The following is a 16275-nucleotide window of genomic DNA, read 5'->3' as shown; positions in this document are numbered from 1 at the left end:
TAAAAGGATAACATTTTAAAATCCATGTGCTAAATGAAAACTAAACCTAAAATCTATAGAGAAAAAAAAATCTTTATATTATTGGTAAAATCATTTTTGGGAGAAGCAAAGAATTTTAAAGAACAAAAAGAAAGGAGTGGAGAAGCACGCCACGCATTTGCTACCCACTTGCAACCTCCTCAGCCAGCGGCTAAGCCGAAATGCGCTGCGAGCCTCTGCGTACTTCAAATTCCCTTTTGAAACATCTCATTTGTCCCTAAAGCTCAATTTTGGGCCACATTTATTGATCTATTAAAAAAAATTAGTATATCTGTAAAAAAATTTCATTAATAAATCACAATGACAAACATAATTAGATTTTTTTTATCACCTTTACTTTGAATTATGAATCTGTTATATTTTTTGTTACCATTATCGTTTAAGGTCAAATGGTAATTAGTTACAATAAATGTGACAAGTTCATAATTTTCATACTATAACACTAATAATAACCATAGCCGTAATAGTAATGATAACAATATCGACGAAATTTCCAAATGTAATTGAATTGAGTACCATCCGCTCATCAATTAGTTTGCGAAATTTCCAAATGATAACAGATTTATTGTTTTTATCACAATAAATCTATTAATTTTTTTTTCTAAATTTTTAACATTCAATTGACATGCAACTTAACACCTTCACATATATTTTATAATTTTTATATCATGTAACCATTATATTTGATTAAACAAGATACACTAGTTTCATACAAACAACAAGATTACAATATTCTTTCACATACGTGAAATGTATGAATGTAAAATGCACCACAAAAAAAATAAAAATAAAAATAAAAATAAAATAATAGACCATCAAAGGGTTTAAGGCTTTTTATGGCATCTTATGTCAAATAGTAGGTTATGATTTATTATGCATGTATATTGATGTCAAGGATGCAATCAAAATCTCATGTTAGTTAGATAAGGTGATGATTGCGAGTATATAGGGGAGAACAACTATCATCAACGGTGTGAGGCCATTTAGATGAAACAAAAAGTAAAGCCTAAGAGTATAAACTACTATATAAGATATCTATTAAATACTATGAACTAATAATTTTAATTTTATCTAAAAACACTTTCACCAAGTTTTTTTTTTTTTTTTTTTTGCTTTTTTTAGTCTATAGTCAACTAAGTTGGTTATTGGAGATAATCGATGGAATTTGTGGTTAAAGTCGGTCAATGGATGTGATAGTTGAAGTTGGTTGCCAAAGGTGCGTCAAGTTGGACATTAGAGATGGTCACTAGAGATGATTGTCAGAGGTGGTCATTGTTAGGGTTAGTTGTCAAAGGTGGTGGTCGTCGGAGGTAGTTGTCGAAGCTTGGTCGCCAAAGATAGTCGTTGAAGATGTTGCCAATGGTGGTTGTTGTCAGAGTTAGGAAATGAAAGGTACTCGCCGAAGATGATTGTTGGAGCATGTCACCAGCGATTATTGTCGTCGAAGTCGGTCGTTAGCAGCGACCGACGGGTGGAATCGTTGAAAACATTGGAGAGATGGAGAGAAAGAGGGAAATATGAAGTTTGTCAATAAATGTTCAAAGTTCAATGGTAAACACTCTTGAAGTTAGGGGAGTTGAGTTATTTAACACCAACTTATAAAATTGATAAGTCAAACATTGAGTTGAATTATCTATGGTCTTACTTATATAGGTTTCTTCTTTTTTTTTTTTTTTTTTTTTTTTTTTAATTTTTCTTTATAATTGAGCTGAACGATGGTGGACTTTAGCTTCCTCGTCTCGATAGTAACGTAAGGATCGTTAATTCCTAATTTGAGGAAATTATGAATATCATAAAACCAAATTCTGTCAACCTCCAGCACAAGGAGAGAGTTTCTAATGTCAAACTTACAACTAGAATTTTAATCAATCACTTCAGAGAACTAGATAACCATGTAAAGGAAACAATAAAGAACAAGTGATTAAAATATGCTCGTGTTGGCATATGATTACTACTATACAATATCATATTATTTAATAACATATTAATTTATATATTTTTTAATTTAACACAAATGAAATAGATTTATGATATGAAATACTATATTCATAAATTCTTATCCTCTTTCTTAAATATAACTCCACCTTTCAAGATTTCAAATTCAAAATAACGTAAATACAAAACAAAAATGTTGTTTTCAAAATTTCTACTATTTAAATCACTTAAAAACCAAAAACAAAAATAGTTTAAAAAAACAAGTTTGTCAAATGAATCTAAAAAAACTTAAAACAAAATTCATATAGCAATTCAAATAGCCCTAAAAGGCTAAAATTCTACGAATTTTCTCGACATCCAAATAATATAAAGATTAGTGAAAATGTGTGCTAAGTTAGGAGAGAGTGTATACGTAGGTGCTTCCCAGAAACAGAGGAATTGGCTTAGAATTTGAATGTTAAGGTTTAGCAGACAGTTTGTTGGGCCACACACTACACATGATTTAACTACCTCCCTACACTTTAAACCCTCTTCTTAGATCTTTCATTCCACTCTTCTTCAGTTCTTCTCCTCTTATAATCTTCATTCAATCATTCAATTCCCAAACTCAAAACTTCAAAATCCCTCCTCACTTTCTCTCTCTCTCTAATTAATTCCTCAATTTAATCCCCATCATTACTTTTCAAGGTACATTACCTAATTACTTGTGTTACACTCACTTTTGATCATTGTTTGGCTATTTTCAACTCATCTAAACTTTATAAGCCTCCATTTGCCAACCTCTTCCACCTTCTCGCTGCCTTTGCCTAATTGCATTTACTTCAACTTTAATTCAATTTTTAGGCATTCCCCCATTACTAGCCTCTCTTCACTCAATACTCAATCATAATTCATATAAAAACATCTCATCATTCCCATCTTAAAGATCCCCCATATGATATGTTCAAATCTCAAACATCCCATCATAACCCAGAATTTATTTTGATTGCTTCATGAACCCAATGAATCCACAAATGAAGACACAATCCCTAAACTCTATGATCTATCTGTCTATATGTATATGCATAAATGAATTATAAGTAACCATTGCAAGCAAGCAATGAGAATTTGTAGTTGAAGCTGAATAATTTTAGTTGCTAAACAGGAAGCAGAAACGCAGAAAAATGAGGGGAAAGCCAATGAATGGTAAACTCACCTTGGTCCTCTGCTTTGCAAGCTTTCTTGCAGGATCGCTCTTCACTGGCCGCACCAGAATTCAAACCAAAGATCCTCAGTTTCTTAACCATCTTGAAAATCTTGAGGCAGCCACTACAGATTGCGACCATAAACGAGTGAGTTTAACTAATTTCGAATTCCTTTTTTGCACAATGTAAAACAGTAATGTTAATGTGATTGTTTTTATTCTTCTGCAGAAACTAGTGGAATCGAATGATCAGGATATTATGGTGGAAGTTACAAAAACGCATCAAGCTCTTCAGTAAGGAGAATAGATTGTACCGAAATTATGTTGATATTCTGTTGAGTTCTCTTTTTGAAGCTTTGTTTCGTCAGATCTCTGGAGAAAACGTTCGGAAATTGGGAGATGGAAATGGCACTATCACGAACGAACGGGAGGAATCCGAGGCCGCTGCCTCCGGAGAAAGCGTTTGTGGTGATCGGAATCAATACGGCTTTCAGCAGCAAGAAACGCCGGGACTCGATTCGAGAAACATGGATGCCTCGAGGTCCGTAAAACCGAAACCCTAACTCGAAAACAAAAATTCACTGAGAAATCGGCGTCGGATTGAACAATTGATGATCGGCGCAGGAGAATCGTTGAAGAAACTAGAGAAAGAGAAAGGGATTGTGGTCCGATTCGTCATAGGAAAGAGCGGAAGACCTGGTGGAGCATTGGATAGAGCCATAGATGAGGAGGAGGAAGAGCATGGTGACTTTCTGCGACTGAGGCATGTGGAAGATTACCATCAATTGTCGACGAAGACGCGGCTGTATTTCACCACGGCGGCGGCTCTGTGGGCGGCGGAGTTTTACGTGAAGGTTGACGACGATGTTCATGTCAATTTGGGTAATCAAACAAAGCTCTTTGAGTTCGTTTGAATTTTATACGTTATGCATAGAAACATTTTATTTTATTTTAAAAAGAGAGCAGCATCAAAATTGTCCCGTGAAAATTTTTTTAATTAAAAAATTATCAAAAAAAATTCTCTTTTCTATGAGTAAAAGAAGAGAAAATATAAAATGCAACTTAAGTTGCATCTAAGTATTATTTATAAAGAAAGTTTGACACATGACACAAGTCGTGCAAAGATAAGTTGATTGCAATTTATTTAAAAAAAATTTCTTTTTTTAAAAAAAGGATGTTAAAACTTAAGAAAAATAAAGTGTATGTCTAACCTATTTTTGCGTCTCACCTAATTGTTTGATGTTCATAATTTATCATATAGCAAAATGTTCTTATTTTTTAAAAAATATATATTTGTTTTTTTGTGTCATGAGATTGAAATACATAAAACTGAGCACATTTAAGTGGTACTCGAAACTTAATCTTTTAAGTACATGTTGAAATAAATTAAATACAAAAGTTTAAAGCATTGTTTTAAATATTTATTTTGTTTTTAAAATTTAACTCAGAAATCGAATATATTCTTAGAGGATGTGAAAAGCCTATAAAAAGAAAAGCTGAAATAACCAGCATAATTTTAATAAACATAAAATAGAAAATAAAATAATATCAAATATAGCTTGAACTATCAATTTTACATTTAATAAATTTATAAATATTTTTAGTATTGGATTTAATACGAACTTTTCTATCATTACACATCAATATATTAGTTAAGATATGCTCACATCAATTTTTTTTTTTAAGAATTTAAAATTTTGCTTGTCTTAAAATTGAATTAATATTTAATAAAACACTGAACTTTCGTTTTATGTAAGAAAAAATGTAGAATAGTTCGGTGATACATTTAGAAATAAAATGAAAGCTTAAAAAAGTTCATTAAATATAAAATTGAATGTTTAGAAACTTTATAAAGATAAGGACATTTTTGGAATATTCAAAAGTGGAGGCTTGTGTGTAGGTGCGTTGGTGACAGTGCTAGAACGGCATAGGTCCAAGCCCAGGATTTACATGGGCTGCATGAAGTCAGGCCCAGTTCTCTCTCAAAAGTGAGTTTTCTTCTCTCTCGTCATTTTTTTCATGTGTGCACGATTCAGTTCAGTCCGATTTTGAACTATCGTAATTCGGTATGCATCAGTTTAGTTTGGTTAAAATCATTTTTTTAATGATACTTAGTTCAATAAAATAAAATTTTACATAAAAATAAGGCGAACTTTTGTAATGATACTTAGAGCGAGAACGTATCATCGAGTTGAAATTACAATACAACATTATAAGTCCATAATCAAATTTGATGATATTGAAAGTTCAGGATCCTCGACTAAATCGTCAAAATTGATATTTCGCAGAAGGTTCTTTTGAAAACATTAATGGGAAAAGATTTGGTATTAATATATGGAAAAATGGATGAGCAGGGGATTGAAGTATCATGAGCCAGAGCATTGGAAATTTGGAGAAAAAGGGAATGAGTATTTCAGGCATGCCACTGGCCAAATCTATGCCATTTCTAAAGACCTTGCTGCCTACATTTCCCTTAATTTGTAAGTAAATTATAACCCTATCTTTTTTTTTTTTCCATTCTTTTTCTTCTTTTGACCATTTCTAACGAAGTAAATTCTTTTTTTTTTTTTTTGGTTTAGTCCAATATTACATAGATATGCAAATGAAGACGTGTCGTTGGGAGCTTGGTTAATTGGCTTAGAGGTCGAACATGTTGACGATCGTTCTATGTGTTGTGGCACACCTCCAGGTCACCTTACATTAACCTCAACTTTCATACACTTTTTAATCAATAAAATAGAAATTTAAATTAATAAAAATATTTTAATTAATAAAATAATCTTTTATATAGTTTTATCTGAACAATTGTAATTATTTGCATAGAAAGTAAAAAATAGGAATTTATGAACATTTAAAGGACAAAGAATGTAATTGTCCACCATTAAATTGTGATGTTTCATGTCTATAGTCTAAATCATAACCATACACGAAAGAAAATATCACTCTATCGTACAATCACTTCGAATTGAATAGTTGTAATGGGGCAAAGGATCTGACTCTCTTTTCAAACATATTTTCATAGTTAGATCATAATGTTTTTATTTGTTTGTCCACTATATTTTTATCATTTTTTTCATTCTTTTTAAAGAAACAATTGAATGTTTAGCCAAATTCTAAAAGCAAATACACGTATTACATACTACAGTTCTTTTGTTTCCAAAATTTGGGTTAGATTTTGAAAACGTTTTTGAAAAATAGATAACAAAACAAATAATTCAGGAGTGAGAGTAGTGTTCGAAAGCTTAATTTTCAAAACTCGAAAATAAAAGGAAATATACCTAATCACATGCTCCTTTCTAAAAATAATGTTTTTCAATTTGTCACATGACACACTTTGATGGAGTGTTTTTTGGACGGCCGAAAAGATGGATATAGCCTAGTAGGATGCACCAAATGTTTTTAAAAATAAAAAACTAAGGTTCCATTTAATGATGACTTTATTTCTGCTTTTTTGTTTTTGTAATTTATTTTATTACCTCCCAATTTTATTACTACAATTTTTGTATTTCTTAAATATACATTTGATTTCTTAGTCAAATTCAAAAAAAAAAGTTAAAAATTACTTTTATTAATTACACTACTTGACTTGATTTTTAAAAACATAAGTAAGAAAAGGATAATAAAAATAGAGAAACTAAAAGGGTGAAAGTGTTAAGAGAAAACAACAAAAATACAAAATACAAATGAATGTACATGAAAAACTCCAAAACTGAAAAAAAAAAATAAAACAATACAAAAACAAAAACAAACCACTACTACTAGAAAGAAATCTACTATGGGATTTTCATGCAACCGTACTGAATTCTCTCTCTGATCCCAATTACAATAGTGTTGTCCCAAAACTTTGTATCAATCACGTCATTTTTCATTCTCAAAATTTTACAATGTTTCTAACTAGGACAACTTGAAAACAAAGCAAATAGGATCCTTTTTATGTTACTTTGAACTCGTTACTTTCTAATTTCCTTTTGAAATAGGAACTTAATCCTATTCCTTTTAGAAATAGGAACTTATGACTTTCCTATTTCTTTTTGGATGTGAGATTCCACTCTTCTAGTAATTTGTAAAAAAAAAAAAAATTCCAACAAATTTCACCTTGATAAGATATTTGAAGAATTCACATTCTTTTATTGTATTTATTCTCTTCACGATGATCATAATTCTCTAACTACAAGAAATCTGGCTTTTTTCAATGGCAAAAAGCGTCGGAAAAAGTCAAAAAAAACATTGGAGAAAGCTTTCCTAACACCAATTTTACTGTCGGTTTGGTCGTCGAGAAAGCCTCATCGAGAAAACCTTCTCTTGACGTAAAAAAGTTTCGTCGTCGGGAATAATAGATTTCCCGACGGGAGAAGTGGGGTGGGTTTCTCCTGATGCTTAGATAGTGTTTTAGCAAAAGGCGTTTCTCCCAATGCTAGAAATTAGTTTTTTAGCATCGGGAGAACTACCTTCTGCCTACGACACTTTCTAAGCATGGGGAGAATTCCAAATTTGTGTGAGAATAACTTCTCCCGATGCCAAATTCACAATTATAGCATCGAAAAAAGTTGCATTTCCCGACGTCAACCTATTTTAGGAAAGGCTACTTTTCCTTGCGGCATATTGGAATAGTGTTGAAAAAAGGTAAAAAAAAAAAATATCAAAATAGTTATTATTTTTCCCATACACGTTTAAAGTGGGTGTCAAAAATGGTCTTTTTTTAGAAAAAAAAAAAAAATCTTATCTACTGAATATCAAACGTATTTGAATCTTACAAATTTAGTAAAATAAACTATAATGAAACAACTAATACATTTAATTAATTTTCTTAAACATTACATAATCTCCACAAAACAACTAAAAGTAAGATTATCTTAAACATTGCATTATATCCACGAAACATAAACATCGAAAAACATTACATAATATCGACACAACATATACTCCGAAATACTTACAACATACAAATCTACAACCTAACTTTCATCGTCCAGAGATGCATCTTGAACACAAACCTTGAGATACCTACAAAATACAAATTTAAATAATATTAATGCCACTAAATAATTAACTTTAGCAACATTTATATAAAACATAAACATGACTATTCATTTATCCATATATTAATCAATACATTTATCCATATATCAACCTAAGAACATTAACAAATTCAAATAAACTTTAGGCAATTCCTTCCCTCTCCCACACTTTAATCTCAAACTCAATATTCATATATCAATCTTAAACTTAATCTCAAACTCAAGAAATTTATCCATATATCAATCTTAAACTCAATATAAAACTTGAAACTCAACTCAAACTTAAACATAACTATGCATTTACCTCTATACCAACTTTAAACTCAACCTAAGAACGTTAACAAAATTCGAACAAACTTTAGGCAATCCTCACTCCCCCCATACATACTTTAATCTCAAACTCAATATATCATATACCAATCTCAAATATATTAAAATTCAACTTAAACTTAAAGTATTGTATACATCTATATTATTACCATAACTGCATGATAACAACATATTCATTTACTACTAAAGTTGAAGAGTCCATACCTATTTCAATATATCTCCTTGTGATTTCATGAGTTGTAAGACCATGACTTCGAGTCATCTATCTCAGCTTGCCTTTTTACTTCTATTTCACCCATTCTTGCCTTTAAGGATTTTATCTCAACTCGTTGCTCCTCTATAATATTATTAAACAAATGAATAATGTTAAATAGGTCTTCTTTTCTCTACCATTGAACTGCTTGAAAAAGAAAATGTGCTTCTATGTATTTTTAGGATTTATGGCAAGAGATAGTGAACTTCCACTTATTCAAATTCAATATTCAACCATTCCAAACATACATATAATTCAACAATAAATTAACCCAAATTATCTAAAAAATACTCAAATGTCCCCACACCTCCCCTAATTTAACAAGCATATAAATATAATAACTAATCAAAAATATATCTAACACTTCAACTTGAAATTAAGAGTATTAAAACTAAATAATAATAATAAAATAATTAAAGCGTAAAACTAATATCAAGTTCACTCATCCACTATCAACACACAAATAACAACAATTAACTAAAACATAATAACAATCAAACTATCTCAAACCAAATCTTTCATCTCAATACCCACTTATGCTAAAGAGTTTATATTATGTTTTTGCTAATAAATTTGTGGTATTAGAATATATCAATTCAAAATAAAAAAAGTAAAATACTACAAAATTGTAAATTACTAAAATTAATAAACAAAATACTTCAAATTCCCAATAAGAATAGTCAACCTCATCTAAATCATTTCAAATTTCTAAAATAAACAAACTAAATAAATAAACTTAGAGAGAAATTTAAAAATAAAATACTAACATTCAAATCTCTGAAAGAAAAAACAAACAAACAGAAAAAAAAAAATTGTACATTTACGATGGACGACAAAATCGAATAGAACGAACAGTGGTAAAAGAAAAAGAGGGAAAGTAGAGGGGGGATGGAGTGCTGGGGCTCGGGGTTAGAAATCGTCGGGAGAAACCTCCTTTCGCGACGCTTTTCAACATACCGTCGCGATAGGCTACTAAAAAAGTTTTTTCTTCCAAATTCTTTTTCGATGCCTTAACCATCTTCTCTCGACGATATTTAAAAATCTAAAAAGAAATCGGATTTATAAGGTTAATTTTTAAAACAAAAAATCATTGGGTTGTGTAGGTAAATAAGGTATCAAAATAAAATTTTCAAAATTTTAATATTCAAAATAATAATTGAAAAATATTAAATTACAAATTTGGGCTCTATAATTAATAAAGTTAGAAATTTAATCTCTATGGTTATAAATGCTAGAAGTTCATGTTTATTGTCTGGTAAAATTTTATAAATAGTTTTTATGGTTTGATGAAATGCTCATAAATAATCCATACAATAGGGATTCAAATCAAAGGAACTAAATTCTAATAGTAAACTATAGAGATTCAATTTTAACTTTCTCCAAACTATAATGACAAAATTTACCACTTAACCTTAAAAGAAAATAAAATATGAAGGAAGAAAATAGAGGTGTTCAAATGACCCGACAATCCGAACGACCCAAATTATAAGGGTTGGATTGGATTAATTTTGTTTTTAGATTGGGTTGCGTTGAATGTTTTCTATTTTTCTTGGGTTGGATTGGGTCTATGGTTGAATAAAAAAAATTGGGTTGACCCAACCCAACCCAACCCGAATTACATATATATTAATAAAAATATATATTTTTTAAAATCGATGAATTTGCGAATTCTTTATGTTTTTTCTTTCAAGAATGTTTTGGTATAAAATTTGTAATAAATATTATAGATATTTGATATGTAAGAGTTTAGTTTTATGAGATTTTAGTTATTAGATACGTATTGTAGATAAATTTATAAATTTAAGTATTTTAAATTAAGAAGAAAAAGAAATTATTTCATAACAAATTTGTTAAAAAAAAATATTTACAAATAATACTAAAATATCATAATTTATTTACGATAAATCGCGATAGATTACTATATGTGTCTATCATGACATAGAAAAAAACATAGATAACAGTTTATCACAGATATATAGTAAAATTTTGTTATATTTGTAAATATTTTGGTCCATTTTCTTATATTTGAAAATAACCTAAGAAAAAATAATAATAACTCGACAATTTAACTCAATTTAAGCCAAATTTTTAAGGATTAGATTGGAGACCATATTTAGATTACTTGAGTTACTAACTTGACCCATTTAGATACTATAACCCAACTCAACTTAGTCGGTGAACACCCAAAGAAAAGGATTGTTGTGTTTGTATTTAATTAAAAGTATATGGTTGTGTTTATATTTAATCTTCTAATTATGGTTGGATTTTTGGGTTTAAATAATAGATTGCGAGCCAAAATCGAATGGAGGGAATGTATGCGTGGCGACTTTTGATTGGTCATGCAGTGGGATTTGTGAATCCGTGGACAGGATGAAGGAAGTTCATAAGCTATGTGGAGAAGGCAATGGAGCTATTTGGAACGTCGCCGTTTAGTGCAACTGTGCCTCTCCTTTACAGGAAAGGGATTGTTGAGGGAAAATAACTACAAAGAACATCCAATTGATAAATGCAAAAGTTACCCTTCTTTTGCTTTCCATCATTTAATCGCCTTTTCTTTTTCTTATTTCTCAAAAAAAAAAAAAAAAAAAAACTTAAATGAGGGTCGGTTTATATCAAGATTTAAAATATAGATGTCGATGAAAATTTTAAGGTTAAGCGCAGATGAAAATATTGATGAATACTTTCTAGAAAAATTTTATATATAAAAAAATAATATTTAAATTAATGAATAAACATTTTTACATTTTTGTAGATAAATTAAAATATTATTATTTTTATTATATTATAAGCATCCACCCAACTTAAATGATTTATTTATAAAATTTAGAATTTAAATTCATCTAATAATTAATTTGAAGTTTTAATTAATACAAAATCATATAAATTGATATATTTGTCCAATGGTTATGGCAATCGTACTTATGGTCATTTACAAAGTTAATCCAAAATGTTATCATTTTACTTGAGATTTTGTTTCAGTTTAGTCCCAAAGTTTTAAAATTTACACTTTTAAATTTTAATTGTTCACTAAGTACTCACTTTCAGTATTTGACATCAATGTCTAATAATTAATTTAAAATAATTTTGAAACAAAATTTTAATTTTAATTTTAACATTGATGGCAAATCATGAAACTTAATTATTTTCAATTAATTAACATAGATTAACACAAAAACAAAAAGGGGATGTTAAGTGAAAATTCTAACATTATTAAAAGTTTAAATCTTTAAACTTATGAATAAAATTGAAATAAAACTCAAACCTAAAAGGTAAAATTATAATATTATGAAAACACGAAACACAAGTTTAATAATAAGGAAGTAATTTTACCTTTACTTTGTGTTTGTCTTGTTGAAGAAAGAGATCAATCATAAAGCCAAAGTAGGTTGAAAAATGTAGTAAATTACAAGTTATTCCCTTTATTAACGTTATATATATATATATATTGTTGTTGTGTAAAATGAGGAAGTAAGAAGTGATACGTAGAAAGTAGGAGTTGGCTGACATTCTTTGCGTCAATTTTAATTTCGTTACCCTCTCTATCTTCCTTAATTCTGTTGTTCGGTTGAAGGTCTCATATTTACGTAATTGAATTTTTCCAACCATTATTATTATTATTATTATTATTATTAGTACTATTGCTTTTTTTATTTTATTCAACTCATTCTCTAAATTTTCCAGAATTTAAGTGGAAAAAGGAATTTAATATCTTACGTTTCAACTTTATAGCCTATCATTAGCATTGGAATACTTCCCTACTTTCTTTTTATTTATTTCTCTTTTTTTTAAGCAGAATACTAATTTTCTATCGCTAACGATCCCATTTGATAAGTATTTGAACGCGTCACATTTCATAATCATTTTGTTTTCTTTAATTCTTAAATTTTAAGATTATACAACACTACTTTCATCTGTTGTAGATTTTTTTTTTATCATCTAGTTTTTTAAGAAATGGTTTCAAAATCTAAGCCAAAATTTTAAAATTTTTTTAAAAAAGTAACTTTTGAAAAATACCTAAGCGCATGATTGGATCGACAAAAGAAAAAAAAATGTTTTTCAAAAAAAATTATTTTTTTATTTAAACTCTTTTGATAATAACGGTTTAAAATACACCCAGTGTTTCAAAAGCTTTTTTGAGTAGTTTGTCAAACATTTCAATTTTTTTCCTTCAAAATGACTTATTTTCAAAATTAAACATTCGAATAATTAAATCAAACACACCCTAAATCTATCCACTAAAATGGTTAATCCCGTAAATAGTAAACACAATTTTCAATCGAATATCCAAATTCCATTATTTGTATTCAACAAATGTAAAAAAAAAAAATCTAAAACTTAATTTATATTATAAATATTATGATAATAGATGCTCATTAAATAGTCATGTTTAGTGTCCCTTGACCATGTGTCATGCCTCATTTTTCAAAATTTTGTCTATGTGTCTTAATATTACACATTATTAGTGTCTATGTAATCCACCTTCTATTTGTCAAAATGCCTATAAATAGTGGCAGACACACATTGAGCAAATTCCACGAAAATTGGAGAATGAGAATTTAGAGAAGTTTTTTATTTTATATTTTGCTAATTTATTTTATTTTGTTTATTTATATATTAAGTTTAATTTATTTTAATATTAATTTATTTTTATTATTATATTATATTATATTTATTTTTAATGTTATATTTTATTGGTATCGTATTTTCATTGTGGTACTCAAGTTCACGACACGTTATCAATACGAGTTCCTACCATTTTCCTTGCTAAAGGTAGGTCCTAAAGGTATGTTAGTTTTTCTCTCTTCGTTATAATTAATAAATTAAATATTATTTTACATATTTGGCATATATTAAATTTCTAATATTATAATAGTATTACTATGAAAATATTATAAAATTAGAATTTGTAGCATTTGATATTAATGGTAATAATTAATTGTCATTAGTGTTTGATGCCAAAATACACCTGGATGCCATAAAAATGTGATCATCAGAAAATAATTTTTCTTCCTAAGCTCATTGTAAATAGATGTATTTGAGGCTCCAAAATTTTAAATCAATATGTTAGATAAGATATATTTTTTTATATTTTGGATATGCTCTTATAGTAGAAATATCGAGAGAAAGGTTTTTAATGGTATTTTGAACTAATTTCATGTCTTCTCGTGGCCGAATAAAAAAACGAGTTATTAATGAAAAATCATGAATCTCGACCAACCAGAACGATACCATTCTTTGAAGTGAATGTTGTAAATTTTAATAATAATCGTGATCAAGTTCGTGTTCGTGTCGAGGTCATGACCGTGGCAAGGGAATGAATAATTATTATTTTCGTGGTGATTGTTCTAATCATTCGAACTTTTTTTTAAAAAAAAAAACACAAAATGATGATCACAAAGAAAAAACTCCCCAAGATAAGAGTTCAAAAAGTGTTGAAAATAAATACTTCTGATGTGGAATGCATCGTCACATACATGTCGTATGGAAAAATACTCAATTGATCTCTATCAAGCATCCTTGAAGGAAAAAGAGAAAAACGTGGAAGTAAATTTTGCATACCAGGATAATGACATATTTGACCCATCCCATATGACAAATTTGGATGTGACAGACTTCTTTGAATCTCCTGAAGAGAAAATTGGCAGAATTGATGGAACATCAAGTGTTTCCTTTTGTTGGGGTTGATGTTGTTTTGCACACCGCTTCCGCTCAAGGTCCCTTCATTAGGGTTCCTTCACTTTTGATTTTGAAAATATCTAGACTTAATATTGTTTTTTCTCTCCTCTCAGTAGGTGTTAACCTTTGTATATTCCAAGTATTATTTTTCTTATTGTAATTATTTTATTTCAATGAAGAACCTAGATCATTTTCATATGTTGGGTGACTAAAAAATGAGTAAAGAAGATTTATGTCTAGTAGACAGGGCAACTATACATACAATACTTACAAGTAGAAAAATATTTTTTTAAACTAACAATGCTGGAAGCAAAAGCCAATACAATATCAGGTTCAGCAAACTTGATTGAAGGGTTTGAAAAAGAAAATATTATTTTGCCTAGAGGAATAAAATTTACAATTGACAATGCATTGTTCTCTAGTAAATTAAAGAGAAATCTACTTAGTTTTAAGAGATATATTGCAATGGTTAACATATTGAAACTGATAAAAGAATAATATGAAGTATCTTTATATCGTATCTACTATCTCATTTGAAAAACGTATATTGGAAGAGTTGTCGACTTTATCTTCTGAATTATATTATACTCATATATGAGTAATTGAAACATATGCAACAATGAACCTGAAGTTCATGAATCCGGACTATTTACAATTTGGCATGACAGATTAGGTCATCAAGGGTTTATAATGATGAAAAGAATTATTGAGAATTCAAATGAATATCCATTGAAGAGCCAAGAGATTCTTTAATCTAATGCATTATCATGTGATGCTTGCTCTCAAGGAAAATTGATAATTAAACCATTACCAGCTAAAGTGGGAATTGAATCCCATACATTTTTAGAACGAATTCATGGTGGTATACTTGGATCTATTAACCCATCAAGTAGACCATCTAGATATTTTATGGTATTAATACACATCCAGCAGATGGACACATGTGTGCTTATTATCAAGTCGAAATCTTGCATTTGCAAGATTACTTGCTCAATAATTAAGTTAAGAGCACAATTTCCTGATTGTACAATTAATACCATTCGTATTGATAATGCTGTTGAATTTACATCCCAAGCTTTTGATAATTATTGTATGTCAATCGGAAAAGCGTTGAACATCATGTAGCTCATTTCATATACAAAATGGTTTAACAGAATCATTCATAAAACGTTTGCAATTAATTGCTAGACCATTGCTTATAAGAGTTAAGCTTCCTACATCTATATAGGGACATGCTATTTTGCATGCGGCGTCAATTGTACGCATTAAGCTAGTAGTTTATCATAAGTACTCTCCATTACAATTAGATTATGATCATGAACCAAATACTTTCCTTATGAGAATTTTTTGATGTGCAGTATATGTTCTAATTGTTCTACCACAATGTACTAAGATGGGTCCTCAAAGGAGATTAGAAATATATGTTGGATATGATTCCCCATCAATTATTAAATATCTTGAACCCATGACTTGTGATGTATTTACTGTACAATTTGCTGATTGTCATTTTAATGAGACAAAACTTTCAACATTAGAGGGAGGAATTAAAAAGTGGGAAAAATAAATTACATGAAATGCATCGTTATTGTCTCATTTAGATCTCCATACAGATTAATGTGTACCTGAAGTTCAGAAAATAGTTCATTTGCAAATATAACAAATCAGTTACTAGTTGCATTTATAAAAGCTAAGAAAGTGACTAAGTCATATATACCAGCTGCAAATACTTCATTAAATGCAGTAAGTTGTCACTAATGAGTCTGGGACATGCCAGAAGCGTGATAGACCACTCGGTTCCAAAGATAAAAATCCTCGAAAAAGAAATTGCCGATAAATGACTC

At 29.1% G+C, this 16275-nt stretch overlaps 1 protein-coding gene and 1 long non-coding RNA gene across 2 annotated transcripts; one reads left to right on the top strand and one right to left on the bottom strand.

Moving 5' to 3' along the window:
• Positions 1-1693: 1693 nt before the first annotated feature.
• On the bottom strand, positions 1694-4085 carry LOC150031610 (uncharacterized). The gene is made up of 2 exons (XR_016525706.1): positions 3472-4085; positions 1694-3282 (listed from the first exon to the last, which is right to left on the bottom strand). It is a non-coding gene; the product is annotated as an uncharacterized LOC150031610 (long non-coding RNA).
• Positions 2872-11294, top strand: LOC120079928 (putative beta-1,3-galactosyltransferase 8). The gene is made up of 8 exons (XM_039034386.2): positions 2872-3305; positions 3387-3451; positions 3526-3698; positions 3782-4039; positions 5058-5145; positions 5512-5637; positions 5737-5846; positions 11043-11294. Exons 1-8 carry the CDS (start codon positions 3138-3140, stop codon positions 11189-11191), a joined length of 1137 nt encoding a protein of 378 aa, XP_038890314.1. The 5' UTR covers positions 2872-3137; the 3' UTR covers positions 11192-11294.
• The last annotated feature ends 4981 nt before the right edge of the window (positions 11295-16275 follow it).

Source organism: Benincasa hispida, unplaced genomic scaffold (assembly GCF_027475165.1).
Source record: "Benincasa hispida cultivar pf3 unplaced genomic scaffold, pf3_genome.v1.1 HicScf1096, whole genome shotgun sequence".
Taxonomy (NCBI): Eukaryota; Viridiplantae; Streptophyta; class Magnoliopsida; order Cucurbitales; family Cucurbitaceae; genus Benincasa; species Benincasa hispida.
This window is presented reverse-complemented; position numbering and strand designations above follow the sequence as displayed.